Raw genomic sequence first — 14,440 nt, forward strand, 5'->3', positions numbered from 1 at the left:
ATGGTCTCCTAAAAGAAATAATTTCTTTTGTTGTTGTAACATGTTTGTCATTTCCTAAAAATCGGTGTTACATTTTACACCTTAAACTTAAAGATTTGCATGTTAATTAAAAGGCCAATATTGAAGATATATATATCAGATTTATCTAAATGTGATGCTCTTAAAGTCCATAATGTTTCAAGGTGGGTAAGTGTATACGCTATGATTTGCTTAAGAAGTTAATAATTTTTTTTTTTGTTATAATATTGAGGGATAATACTCAAAATACCCCCAACGTTTGACCAAAATCCCAACTACACACCTAACCTTTGCGTTGGTCCTATTACCCCCTGGACAATTTTTTTCAGTATTAAAATACTCCTTTTTTGCTGATGTGGACAAGAGCGTGACTACACCGCTTAGTGGCGCGTTATAGCCTTTAAAAAAAGCATCTGACGTGTTTTACAATGCCAAGTGGACTGCCACATAGATGCCACATAGATAAATTTAAATTCCCGTCATTTTTAGGCTACTTCATCTTCTTCTTCACCCTATTTAATACCCATCTCCATTTTTTTTGTCAAAATAATACCCATTATAAATTTAGAGCTAAATAGTGATTATTCGATAATCCTTGTTTTCCCAAATCAAATTCAAAAAAAAAAAAATCAAGAAAAAAAAAACGAAAATCTGGAAAAAAAAAAGTTGAAAATCTAATCTTGTTAAAGAAAATCTGATTGGAAGTTGCTTGTTTGGAGTTGTTTAAGCACTAATTCTTTGAGTTGATTTGGGGAGAAAATTAAACTCCATTGCTAGGAATTTGGAGAAAGCTATGAAGAACACCAAGTGAGTTTCTTTAAATTCTTGATTGTTTGATCAAATTAATGGATGAACTTTATTCTACTTGGTGTTAGGAAGCTTCCTTTCACATTTGGATTTTTTTGGATTAGATTTGAGGAAGTTGGTGTGATTTTTTTTTTTTTTCAACTCCTAATGAAGATGATGATGATGATTTTTTTTTTCAACTCCTAATGAAGATGATGATGATGATGATGTTGATGAAGATGAAGGAGAATTGGGTATGGGTTTTCGGATCCTCATATTGAAAATGGAGTATGGAAAATTGAGAGATTTTTTTTTTTTTTTGAAGAAGAGTAGATGGATGGAGGAAGGGGGGAAATTAATAAAAAATGGAGGGAAATTAAAGATGTGGCACGTGGGCCAGGCTCGTGTGGACAAGCACCTGTTAATAATTGGAGGTTGTCATATTGGACTGCCACATCAACAAAAAAGAGGCATTTTAATATTGAAAAAAATTGTCCAGGGGGGTAATAGGACCAACACAAAGGTTAGGTGTGTAGTTGGGATTTTGGTCAAACGTTGGGGGGTATTTTGAGTATTAGCTCATAATATTGACTATCGAATTATCAAATTCCAGAATTAGGTTCTATTGTTCTAATAGCTTGCTATTCTCTTTTAATTTCTTTCCCTTTTAATTTGAAAATTTTTACTCGCATTTTAATATACGTGACATACTTTCTTTATTAGTCCATTCTGAAAATAACAACTAGCAACTTTGCATTAAAAACCTAGAAAAATACACATCAAATAATATATGCATGTTTTTTATTAAAAAAAAAAGTTAAGAACCTCATGTTGAAATTTGGCTTTAGGCCACTAATCAAGTTGAGCCGCCTATCAAAATGTAGGAGCTTTACAGGTAAATTATAAATTTATTCCAAAATTAATACGTATAGCCAATATTTTATTTTCATCTTACTATTATTTTATTCCATTTTCAATGAGAGTTATTTCTATTTAGTTACTTAATATTCTTCGTCACAATTTCCAGTTAAAACAAATATAATGAACTAATAGGTTTTTATCATTTGTTTTTTCATTATGTGGAAGCATTTATGAGTTATATCCACAGTACTTAAGAAATGAAAATTAATTATTCTGTAAGAAATAAGGAGCTTTTAGCTACAGTAGAAGTGTATATGATTAACATATTAACGTATATTTTTGCCAGGCAAGATAGATCCTTTATCCGCGTCTCTCAACACGACCTCCTTGATTTGTAATTTGTTCAGCGGACAATTCAGTTGATGTTCCAAAAGATATGTAAAGAACTGATCTTTGGGGACTGTTTGTTTAGCCAACCCAAACATTTGTTTTCCTTAGGACTATGATGATAAAATTTTACTATCTATGAGGCATGCACCGTAATATTTCTGTGAGGACTCATTCCGTGACAAGTGGACTGTGGGACCCTGAATGTCCATACAATTTCACCAACCAGATCCTCAAAAAAAGACGCTCAGCCTAGCTATCTCCTCACTGATTTATCAAGTTTGGTTTCATTTCTACATCCATAAACACTAATCCAAAAAACCAACCGACCCTACGTTCCATAAAAAATAAAAATACATAGGAATCACCCATTGTCACAATTTCATACAAGAACAACATCAAAAATCAATTCACCTCTAAGGAACTACCTTTCCACAACGAAGATCACCTTACAACTACTCCATGGTGACACAACCGTAATAATGGTTGTTTAATACGTAATTTCAAGTTTAATTTTCTTTTTGGCAGTGAAAAGGATTTTGGGGGTGCCCTGGTGAGTCTTTGGACTATATAATTTGGTACTTTTGCTTTCTGAAAAAAAAAAAAAAAACATAATCATGATGAAATGTAAATAAACTATGAAGAAGAAGAACAATAGTAGAGAAATTGGGAGAGTGATGATTGCTTGTGGGCCCACACACTTGTCAAGAATAGAATATGCCCTCACACACTTTTTGTTAGGTTATGTCTCACCGATAGTAAAAAAATTCAAGATTAATACAAAGTTTAACATTGAGATATTTTATAAGTAATACAGGTAACTAAACAACCATTTATTAACTTATATCCCAAATATACAGATTCTAGAGAAAACGAAATCAAATCCTTCTTTTAATTTCTTGTTCCTCGTCTTTCTCTATGAAGTTCTCATGCTATAATTGGATCAATTAGCACCATAGAGACGATGTCTTTCAAGTTATTTTTGGAAAAGGTATAAGCATCTTCATCTTTATATATGAACTCTGACACCCTTGTAAGATTGATTATAGGCATGAGCAAAACTTTTGGTATGTTGACGGTAGGTTTGAGGTATTCTTGATTCAAATCCTTCCAACAATTCTCTATCACTTTCTTCATCTCCCTGTGTGCTTCTTCCTTTGTGACACCGTATTCTTTTATATAACATTCGATGCCAGAAGCTGCATCCCCTCTTTCCTGTTCTATCTGCATCCCACAAAATAAATAAACAAACAAAATCGAGTAAGAGGCAAAGTTGCTACATACTAAAATGAGCTAATATGTAAAACCCATTGATAATTGCCTGTGTAAATCTACTAAATTGGGTGAAAGGAAGTAGGTGCTTGAGCACCCACAGCTCTATGTAGGTCGATCATTAGTGATAGTGTAGAAATATTTATATTATCAGTGTGAACAAATTAAATTTAAAAAGTTTATATATCATATATACCTCATGTGTTACAAGATCATTGAGTAATCTTGCAATGATAGAGGAAGCAACAAGTATTAGAGGTTCAGTTGCTATCCAATCAAATGCATCCTTAGTTGCTACTTCTCCCATGCCTAACCAAGAAGTAGTTGCAAGCAATTGGTAAGTGCTTGATGGAGTTCCATTCTTAACATACTGCTCCACTGTTGGGATATTCTTCTCATGATACCATTTTGCCTCTTGAAAGTAAGCCCTCAACAATTTCTTCATCTGAAAAAAGGATTAAATAATTAACGAAATAAAAGTTGCTAGTAAATTCTCCCAAAAAATTTAATCTGATTGATCAATTATAACATTTGATTAAGATGAGCTTAAGTGGAGCGATATGAATAGTGAAAATTCATATAACCAATCCAATTGAATTAAGGCGTCGTTTTCATTGTTCACTATACAAAAAATAAAAAATATGCGACGGACAAATTTCATCACTAAACAACAAAAAATCTGTTGCTAGTAGTATTTAGTGACAAATTATCAAAAGCCCCTCTAAGCTACGACGGGCTATTTACTGATAGATTAACAAACAAAAAAATCTATAGCTGATTCCTGTTTTTATAGTAGTTGTTTGCTACTCGTATTTTATTACCTCAGTTATGGAATAGTTGACTAGAAATGACTTGTTTTCATTTGCCAACTCGTTCTCTATTTCATTGTAAACATCTAGAAGGGCACGGTAAATAATCTTCATATATGGCGGTAAATGTTCTGAAGCATCAATGTTCCACCTACATATACAACAAACATCAAATTCAGTCAAACTTATTCTACTGTGTGAAACAGCAATGATAAAATTTTCTTTGTAGGGATCAAGTAGCTCAGTTGGTTGGCTACCTGAACTTTCCCCTTATTGGTGAGGGTTCGAATCCCCACATTATAATCTCCTCCCTATTTCCCCTTCCCCTACCCCCTATGTAATAAAAACAATTTTAAAAATTAAAAAAAAATGATAAAATTTTCTTTTAAATTGTGAAAATAAAAATGTTGTAAGCTATCAATATGACCAAAACAATGTTACCTTTCAATTGCTTCTGTGAGGAGAGTAAGTTCCTTTAGTGTCCCATAGGTATCATAAGTGTCATCCATAATAGAACAAAAGCATAGAACTTTTGTTAATATTTTCCTGGCAACGTTATACTGGGGCTCAAAGTAGACACCTAAACTCCAGAAGTATAACTCAACCACTCTGTCTCTTGCATAAGGTAATGTCTTAGGCATTTCCAATTCTTTCCACCACCTAAAATGTCAAATTAAACCGACAATTATTGAAGACAATATTTAGTTGAAATTAAAAACAAATTAAATTTGAAGGTGGACAGGAGTATAAACATTTAGAAGATTGGAAATGAATTATGGAAAATGTTTGAAGACTAATTGTGAGTGAAAATTACTATTTTATTTAAATTATTCCTCAAACAAGTCTTTTTTTTTTTTAATTGTTTTTATTATATAGGGGGTAGGGGAAAGGGAAATGAGGAAGAGGATTACAATGTGGGGATTCGAACCCTCACCAATAAGGTGAGAGTTCAGGTAGCCAACCAACTGAGCTAGTAGATCCCTACTCAAGCAAGTCTTTTGATATTTCACCGGTACTTCAAAAATCGAACTTCATTGTCGTAATGTTAAGTGTATATAAGCTATAGCTGCTAAACAAGGAATTTTATGGTGCACAGAAAGAGGATTCAATAATTACCAGGTGGAGTTAGACTCTCAACTAATTACCAACATGATTAACCAAAGAACCACTTCCAACTTGAAGCTAAAAAGGATCATCACAGAAGCCATCAGCTTAACCAAGGATCACAATTTGACAGTATCACAATCACATTGCCCAAGGGAAGCTAACCAGGTGGCTGACTTTTTTGCAAAATTGGCATCATCTAGTGGGATGGAAACCTTATATAATCCTTCTCAACTTCCTAGAGAGGTTAAAGGTTTAATCCAACTAGACAAATGGCAACTCCCTTCGATGAGGAGAAGATATGATAAAAGCAATTTTTTTGTAAGCTAACTTTGCTACTCTTTGTAAATGAAAGGGATCTGTATAGGCTTCATCCCTCTCTATTCCTTTTGACTCTCAATGTAATCTGTAGTGTTAGAGGTTTTGGTACATGTCCCCCTCTAACTATGTAACCTTTTTGTGCATTGAAATAGACATGGTAGAGGTCAAGCCTAACCCCCCACATCAAGATCTTACAACCCTTGATGATGGCTTAATATAAAAAAAAAAAGTGTATATATTGGTGAATCCAATTACCTTGTGATATCACATAGCTCCTTTTTATGCAACCTTTGCAAGATGTTGAAGTCCAATTTGGCAAAGTTTAGTAATACTTCATTACGTGATTCGTTTTCTTGGTAAAATGATATGTATTTCCTCGTTTCTACCCTCACTATACCATCTTTGATCGGAAACTTCAGTGCACTACTGACTTGCCGTGCAAGAGTGTTACTCAATTTTGGCAAAATTAGTTTCAATTGGACGGTAGTGAAATTCACTGCTTCATCCAGAATTTGTTCACCATGTACTCTGAATTGTGATGCCTCATACAAGCTCAACATTCCTTGCACGTCCTCAACTAATGCTTTCTTGTAATTTCCTTGACCATCAGTGAACTTCCTAAAAACATCTGTTTTAAAATATTACCCAAAAACGTGTTAGAATTCTGCACAAGCAATATCGATCTATTGTCACAATCCAATTTGTAATTAGGTTTGGATCGGGAATTATAGTAGTTTTAAGGCTTTAGATTGTGCTCATAAATACTTTCTATTTTGTGTCACGCAATGTATGCCTATCGTATGTATACGTATATTAAAAAAATAATTACTTAGACACATGTATAAAGAAAATTTAATTATCTGAAGTGATGTCAGATGTCACCTCTTATTAGAGGGTGTCCCCGCCACTACTTACCACATGAAGCACAATAACCTTGTTGCCTAAGTAATCGAAAGCTTAAAGCAATATCATGAAGGTTATAACTTGCATCAACTTCACCAATCCATTCTTCATAACCGGCATAGAGGTAACTCAATGATTCCTCGATCTCACGTTCAAAATGACAATCTATTCCAAGACGTTGGGTTGTATTGATCAGATCAATCTTTTGCAAAGATTTTGAAGGAGCCTTCACTAACATCTTTCTCACTTCTTCTTTTAGGTATTCATGTTGCTTCTCTTCCTGTTCATTGGCTCCCTACACAATCGAGTACAATTCGGAATATGTTATATGAATGAATATGGAGCAAAAATTAAATTAGTTCATTTATGTACCGAACGGTGTAAAACATATTTACCAAGAGATAAGCATATGCAAGAAAATGATCTCCCCACACAGTAGGATGATGTTTGGCAGAACGACGTGTAATAACCTCATCAGCCGCAACGGTTTGAGTGCACAACTCCATTTTTCAACTTAATTCTCCTGTTGAATACAAAAGATGTTTGGTAAAGGAAATTAACCAAAATTTGAACAAATTAAAGAGTTAGTGCAATGACGAACTCAAACGGCCCTTAAAGGACCATTAACCTTTTAGTACTCTTCACGTGAAGAGGAAGGACTTTTTTTATGTTTTGACTGAGGGGTGAGAGAATTAAATAAGAAAGAGGGAGGATTCAAAATATTTACACCAAAATGGAGAGACAACTTCCATAAAAGGCTGAGAAAGAGGTTTGGAATCTCGTGTACAATAGGAAAAAGAAATGGGGTGTGCAACTGCTTTTGATCAGATTAAAAGTTTGGTGTTTGATATAAGATTAGATTAAATAGGAAAGAAGAGTTGAAAATCAGGAGAGAGAATTGACAAGAAAAAAAAGTGAGTTTAAAAAGAAGAGAGAGAGTTGAAAAAAATAAAAGGAAGTAGTTTGAAAAGAGAGAGAGTTGGACGGGTGAAAAAAAAAAAGTAAGGGGAGAAAGTCAAGAAAAAGGGAAACATGTGGGGCATAAGTCAAGAAAAATGAGGGGAGAAATAAATATGGGATAGATGGAATAGTAAGTGGGGTAGATAGAATTATCAAGAATTTGCCCCTCATAAAATAATATTTTGACGAAATAAAAATTATAACACGTCGTTTTAAAATACGAGCTTCAAAACGAGTCCAATATTGATATACTTCCGAGCAATATTTAAAAATATGAAAAAAATGCGGTCAAAATGAGCCGTAATTCATACGTCATTTTTAATTAATAATTTTTCCGAGTTAGACGGGGCGGGATACGTATCTTCTCTTCAAATCACGTTTGTAAAAGTAAATAACTCGTAATTACTTGTAATTGTTAATTTTTATGAAAAATAATAATTAAACGTCAATTTTTGTAATTTTCTCATGATTTTTAATTTTTTAAGGGCATCCTTACTCCGTCTTGGACTCGAAAAATTTGAAAATTAAAATACGCAGTTTATGAGGTGAAAATTGGGTGTCAACAGCTGCCCCTTCGGAGTTCGAGGAAGGCAAGGCCATCCTCGAGCTGCGAATTTGACAAACCTAATTTTCACCGAATAAAAGAAATTACAGCTTTCTTTTACGCAAAATTTCGAAAGTATGGCCGAACCCCGATTTCTAGGCTTCCTACATATCTCAGGCCACATGAGAATTTAGGCTGTTTGTAGTTCTGACTCTATGAGGACTATGAAAAATAAAAGTTTTCTTTAAACTACCTAGAGGTGTCTCGAGATAATTATAGGAATATGGTCGAGCCTCAAATTTTGAGCAGCCTACATATCCCTAGCTTTGGGAATCAAGCCAATTGTAGTTCGAAATTTACGTTGGGAGAGTGTTATTTATGGATTTATAACTTTGCGGGGGTTGTAGATAGGTGACAAGAATGTTCGAGAATGGAACATATGCTTATAGCCTCCTAATTATAAATGTGGCGCGCAACACACCTATAAGTAGGACTCTACTAGACACGATGTAGATTCTCAAAAATTGCCCCAGTGTTGAGTTATGGAGACACTGGGATATAGAAAGGGATACAAGATTTTGAAAGAGTTGATTGAGTAGAGTTTTAGCGGTGGATGTGAAAGAGAATTTGGATAACCAACATATCACATGTTTGTGGACATAGGCGGAGTTGAGTTCGAGAGTAGATCCGTGACCTTTGCTTGTGAGTTTGATATTCCTCTTCAAAGATATTTGCCCTAGTTCACTGCATAAGATAAATTTCCACATTGTGCTGCGTTTCTTGTAGATTGTATTTCCTATCAAAACTTAAAGTAAATAATTAGCAAATGAAGTACATAAGGTAAAATATAAATATAAATGAAGTTGTGACAAGTCGAAATAATGTCTCTAAAATATTGACGTGGTTTCCTCAGCAAACGATGTGTTGTAATGTCTCAAGCAAAAATTACCTGAGATTCATGCTAAAATCATTAGTAAAGCCTGGGGTAAAGTTGAAAGTGTAAAATTCATAAAGAAAATGTAAAAATGATAATAATTATGAGTGTGAGAATGAGGATGAAGCCGCGTGGCTTAATATTGTATCTGGTTGTCTTCAGGGACTTGGATGATGAGTGATATTTATGCAAAAGACTTAATAATCGCTCCGGTTGTCTTCGGAGACTTTAATGATAAAAGAAGCCTCCGGCTGTCTTCCAGGACTCAATAATAAATGATGTCTGTAAAATTGTAAAATAGGCAACGTGAATGGTAAAGTAATTGATAAAGTAGAGAGTAAAGTGATAGTGCAGCCGTTTGGCTTATGCAGATGAGGCTGTATAGTCAAATAATGTCTCCGGTTGTCTTCGGGGACTTGATGATAAATGATGTCTGTAAAATTCAAGGTAAAGTCATTAAAGTAGGTAAAGTGAATGATAAAGTAATTGATAAAGTAAGGAGTAAGGTAAGAGTGTAGCCGTTTGGCTTATGCAGATGAGGCTATATAGCCAAATGACGTCTCCGGTTGTCTTCGGGGACTTGATGATGATTCCCGTAAAGTTCATGGTAAAGTCGTTAAAGTAGGAAAAGTGAATGATAAAGTAATTGATAAAGTATAGAGTAAAGTGATAGCGTAGCCGTTTGGTTAATAATGTTGATGAGATCGTGACAGGTCAAATTAATGACGTCTTCAATTTTCAACATGTAACCCTGATTTAATTCGCCTTCGATCTCGGCAACCTATAAAAACAAGTGTATTTGTTAATAAAGTCATAAAGTTATTGTGATAAAAAAAAATTAAAGATAAAGTTAGAAATAAAGCCGTTTGGCTTTTAAAACGAGACCACAATAGGCCAAATGACGCTTTTTTGGCCACGATTGATAGACTTGACTGTTGATTTCGCAGTCTTTTATTCCTGCACTCAAAGAAAATTTTTTAGTTTGGGAGGGGAAGTTGATTCGCGTTGACTCGAAGCTTGACGTTGTTGGCGCTCCATTCGTCTTGTTTGTTGGGATCTTGTGATCTCCGTTCAAGCCTCGGTAGATGAATAGTAGTGAAAACAATTGAAAGAAAATATTTCATTTGAAAGATATATATATATAAGTATATGTATATAAGGAAAGATATATATATAAGTATATGTATATAAGGAAAGATGTATATGTAAATATATGTATATAAGTTGTAAATTTTTTTGCCAACTTTTAGATTGTGACACTTCTGAAACAATTGAAACGTCATTTGTCTATAATACTTCTTGTTCGGTAGCCTTAATCTTGTCGATGTCCAACCATTCTCTTGTCTATATCTTTCAAAATCTGCCCCAGTTTTGACTTCGGGATGGTGCACTAAACTTGTGTTGTGGTGTGACCGAACCTTATATAGGTTGCCTACATATCCCGCCAAGGGAATCAGGTCAGAACGTAGTTCGTAAGGTACACAAAAATGGTTTGAAATTTTTCTAATAAAAGGATCGAACCCGACATGGATTGCCTACGTATCCCACCAAGGGAATCAGGTCAGCGTAGTTCCATTACATAAATAGTAAAAGGTTTGTTGGACACTTGGACTTCTACCCAAATATGACCAAACCGTATGTCGATAGCCTACATATCCCACCGAGGAAATCAGGTCAGGCGTAGTTCTCCTTACATACAAATAATAAGGATTTTTTTTTGGATTTTCTACTATAATGCAACCGAACCCTATGTGGGCTGCCAACGTATCCCGCCAAGGGAATTAGGTCACCGTAGTTCGTATTAAGGGAAGGTTACAAACTGAGCAATCTAATCTAATGTCGTCCTTTGATTTCTTCTTGAATTGATAGCCTTCATGCCTGTGTCATTATCCATCGCCTATTTCAATTTCTTCCAAGTGGAATCTTATCTTGTCCTTCAATTTCTCTGTTATTCTCTCGAGATGCATGTTGCCTTCATGTTCTTCATAATCGTGTTCAAGACATAAACTTTATTCATTCGTTTCATTATATGTCGCAATCATAAAATCGCGATTTGATAATTTATATACTAAATAAAAATAGAAAATAACAAATAATAGACAGCTAAAGAAAATAAGAAATGCATTCATAGATTTTGCAATTAAGCTTCCAAAAGATGAGGCAAAGCAACAAAAGTTTGGGGCACGATTCAGGCCTCAATTTTTAAAATCGTGCTATTTCAAAAGCTCACTACATGGTCAATCTACCAAAACTCCCGGCGAACCAAGGACGGAGTACAAGTCCAATTCTTCAAAGTCTCTCCTGGTTCGGCACCCCAGATGGTCGGTGTCTCGGTGTTGTGAGTAGTTGTTGAAGTAACCTTCATTGGTGCTTGTGTTTGGACTGTTTCCACGGGAGCAACAAAAGTTGATGACGCGCCCTTTTCCACCTTTCCAATTGGCATGATGGCTCCTTTCAAATCCCAATCTTCCTCAACAGTTATCATATTCATATTGGCATTTTCGTGAGTAGGTAAAGGGTTGTTGTCTACATCGGGCTGAGCCCCAGTAAGTTGGATCGCTCCTTCCTTAATCAAGGCTTCGATTTTGTTTTTGAAACCATAGCAATCCTCAGTGTCGTGCCCGAAAAACCGTAATGATATGCACAACGCTTGGAACCATCAAACCATCTCGGAATAGGATCCAATTTTCCCTTCAATTGGTTGTATCACGCCTGCTGTTTTCAATCTTTCAAATAATTGAGCCAAAGGTTCGGCGAATCGGGTGTAGTTGCGGGTATTTTTGATTTCAGGGTTTGAACGGTCTTTAGGTGTAGCATGTGGTCGATTTTGGTAAGTTGGAGCTTGAACGGATTGATATGGACGTGAGTTTTGATAGGGAGGTGCTCTGGATTGGTAGTAGTTTGCTTGGGCATTGTAGACAGGGTAAGGAATTAGTGGAGCTTGGTAGGGTTCAGCATATTGGTAAGGGTAGAAAGGTTACTGTGGATGGTTAAGGTATGATATGGCTTGGCTTGGCTTACGTACTTGGATATTCATGACTGCAGCTACATCTTCTTTTTTCTTTTTGGTCCCGCTAATAGAACCAAATTGAATAGCTTTGCTTGTAGCTTGCAAGGCAGTGAGATCCTGAATTTTTCCCGATTTGATTCCTTCTTCTAAGGCTTCTCCCATTCTGACAACTTCTGTGAACTTTTGTCCCATCATGTCTATTATTTTCTCATAGTATATATACCAGCTTGGCATTCAATGAAGGTAGCAGTCATTTCTCTATCACTCATCGGGGTTGAACCACAGTCGCTTCTGACCTCCAACGTAGCACATACTTACGGAACGACTCAGTTGACTTCTTAGTTACCTTAGTCATGTAGACTCTATCTGGTGTGATATCGGTATTGAAACTAAATCGGTCCATGAAGTCTTGTGCCATATCACTCCAACCACGCCATTTACGGACATCTTGTTGCGTATACCAAGTAAGAGCCTCACCAGATAAGCTTCTTATGAATAGCTTCATCCTTATATTCTGATCTCTACCTACTCCAACCAATTTGTCACAATAAGCCCTTAAATGCGTATGAGGGTCGCCTGTTCCATTAAATGTATCAAATTTAGGCGGCTTGTAGCCTATGGGAAAATCAACGTTAGGCTGAACACACAGATCTTCATACTCTACACTTTTGCTTCCCCTAGCAACTTGAAGGTTTCTCATTGCTTTTTTGAGACTGTGGATCTCTTTTAACAATATATCATCCGCCCTTGCTTTTGCATCCTTTTCCATTTCCTCATATTGATCCACCTCGGGTTGGAACCTGACCGTTACTGGGTTGGTAAAGGCTTGTGTTTCCGCTGCATATACCGGAGGAACATATTGCGCATTAGGAGTGACAAAATGTGCCCCTTGTTTATGTTGGGCTAAATAAGTTTGGATGGTGGGAGCTTTTTGGATTGGAGGTGGTGTGTTATAAGTGGTATTTATAGGTAGTTGGTTTGGTGGGTTTAGAGGAGTAGTTGCAGGTGGTGGCCTTTGGAGTGTGATGGACAAATTGGTCAAGTCCCCGACCCGAGGTGCATTATTTTGTGGAGGGAAATGTTCGGAACTGGAGATTCAAGTCTCCATGGACTTTGTATGATCCTCGATCTCTCACGTGAGTCGGGCGGGCGATATGTTTATTATGTTGAATAGTAGTTCTATGTTCGGAAGTCTTGGGAGGATCACTAGAGATCACGATGTTTTCCAAACCAGTTGAAATAGATGCGGCTGGATCAGACATAGTAGCTTTTCTTCCTTGAACAACCCAACTACGTCGAGGTAATGCTGACGTCTTTGACCTTGTGAAGTAAGGATGGTCGGACAGCTCGAATGTCAACACGAATCAACTCTTTTGAGAATAAAAAATAAAAAGGAAGAAACATAAAATGCAAATGATATTAGTCTCATATTAAAATATCTAAGTGAAGTCATGATCACGTAGAGTCAAATAAGTCATGTAGCAAATAATTCATCAAATAAAGGCAAATAAGTTGTCAAGAAAAATGTAAACAAGTATATCAAATAATAATAACGCGTCCTAATATGCATGTGACCTCTTTGTGCCAGAGGTAGGCCTAACGTTTGTTTGAAGGGTAAATGTGTCATAATACGTCATCCCATTGCTCTTGGCTAATTAAATAAATTCTATTTCCCAAAATAAAGTACAAAAGTAATGTAATATTTATTACATATCAAATGAATACAACATAAAGTACTTCCTAATCTAAGTAAAGTAAATACAATTTGTCATGTCTAAATTTCTGGCTCCATTTTGTGATGTCCTTGGTTCTCGTCAGTTGTTGATCACAGACGTACTCCAATGTAAAACCCATACCTGTCATAGAAACGTTAGTCATTCCCTCCCTCCTAAAGTTTAATTAGTTAGAGCAAATGGTCAATATTTAGGCACAATTATCCTTCAAACATGCACATAAAGTATGATTAGTGTCACTTAGGGTCGTTGACCCACTTGGACGTTTGGGTAAAGTCATATAATGGGCTTAATACACCAAGGGTATTAAACCTCCTACGTCATGAAATGTATGATCCTAATAAAGGTTGTTGGTTTAGCTCTACTCTAGGTTGACTAAGAGCGGGTTCACTAGACGCAAGGTTCCTGAGCGGACAACTCGAGTGAGAAGGCTACGCGGTCACACGAAAAATCCGGACACCCCGCGCATATGCCAACTCTCTTAAAATTTGGGATTTTGAAAGAAATTTGCCGGTGCACAAAACACACCTCGCGTGTACGTGTGATAGTGTGAATTTTCAGATGTGGAGAAAAGTGAGACAAGATGACAGTTTATATCAAAACAGTAACACTTAAACAATTTATATCAAACAAACAATAAATAGCATGTAAAAATAGTTAACAACAAATAAAGTAATTAAAACAAGCACACAAAGCCTATTTAAACTAAGTCTGTTATGGTTAGAACCTAAGTAGATCCCCAGCAGAGTCGTCAAGCTGTTATACCCCATTTTAACCGGAGTCAAAATGGTTTACAAC

The 14,440-nt window shown here is 35.7% G+C and overlaps 1 protein-coding gene across 1 annotated transcript; it reads right to left on the reverse strand.

Moving 5' to 3' along the window:
* Positions 1 to 2,979: 2,979 nt before the first annotated feature.
* LOC132048164 (terpene synthase 17-like) lies at positions 2,980 to 6,967 on the reverse strand. The gene is made up of 7 exons (XM_059439078.1): positions 6,857 to 6,967; positions 6,474 to 6,756; positions 5,814 to 6,186; positions 4,575 to 4,793; positions 4,146 to 4,284; positions 3,521 to 3,769; positions 2,980 to 3,276 (listed from the first exon to the last, which is right to left on the reverse strand). Exons 1-7 carry the CDS (start codon positions 6,965 to 6,967, stop codon positions 2,980 to 2,982), a joined length of 1,671 nt encoding a protein of 556 aa, XP_059295061.1.
* Positions 6,968 to 14,440: the final 7,473 nt, after the last annotated feature.

This window comes from Lycium ferocissimum, chromosome 2 (assembly GCF_029784015.1).
Source record: "Lycium ferocissimum isolate CSIRO_LF1 chromosome 2, AGI_CSIRO_Lferr_CH_V1, whole genome shotgun sequence".
In the NCBI taxonomy this organism is placed as follows: domain Eukaryota; kingdom Viridiplantae; phylum Streptophyta; class Magnoliopsida; order Solanales; family Solanaceae; genus Lycium; species Lycium ferocissimum.

What these genes read in the sequence shown, in the direction of transcription:
- LOC132048164 (XM_059439078.1), bottom strand. Translation starts at nt 6,967, where the DNA reads ATGGAGTTGTGCACTCAAACCGTTGCGGCTGATGAGGTTATTACACGT. An exon ending in TCAACTATTCCATAACTGAG is followed by an intron (nt 3,770 to 4,145) that starts GTAATAAAATAC and finishes TCCTTTTTTCAG; the next exon opens with ATGAAGAAATTGTTGAGGGC. An exon ending in ATGATCTTGTAACACATGAG is followed by an intron (nt 3,277 to 3,520) that starts GTATATATGATA and finishes TGTGGGATGCAG; the next exon opens with ATAGAACAGGAAAGAGGGGA.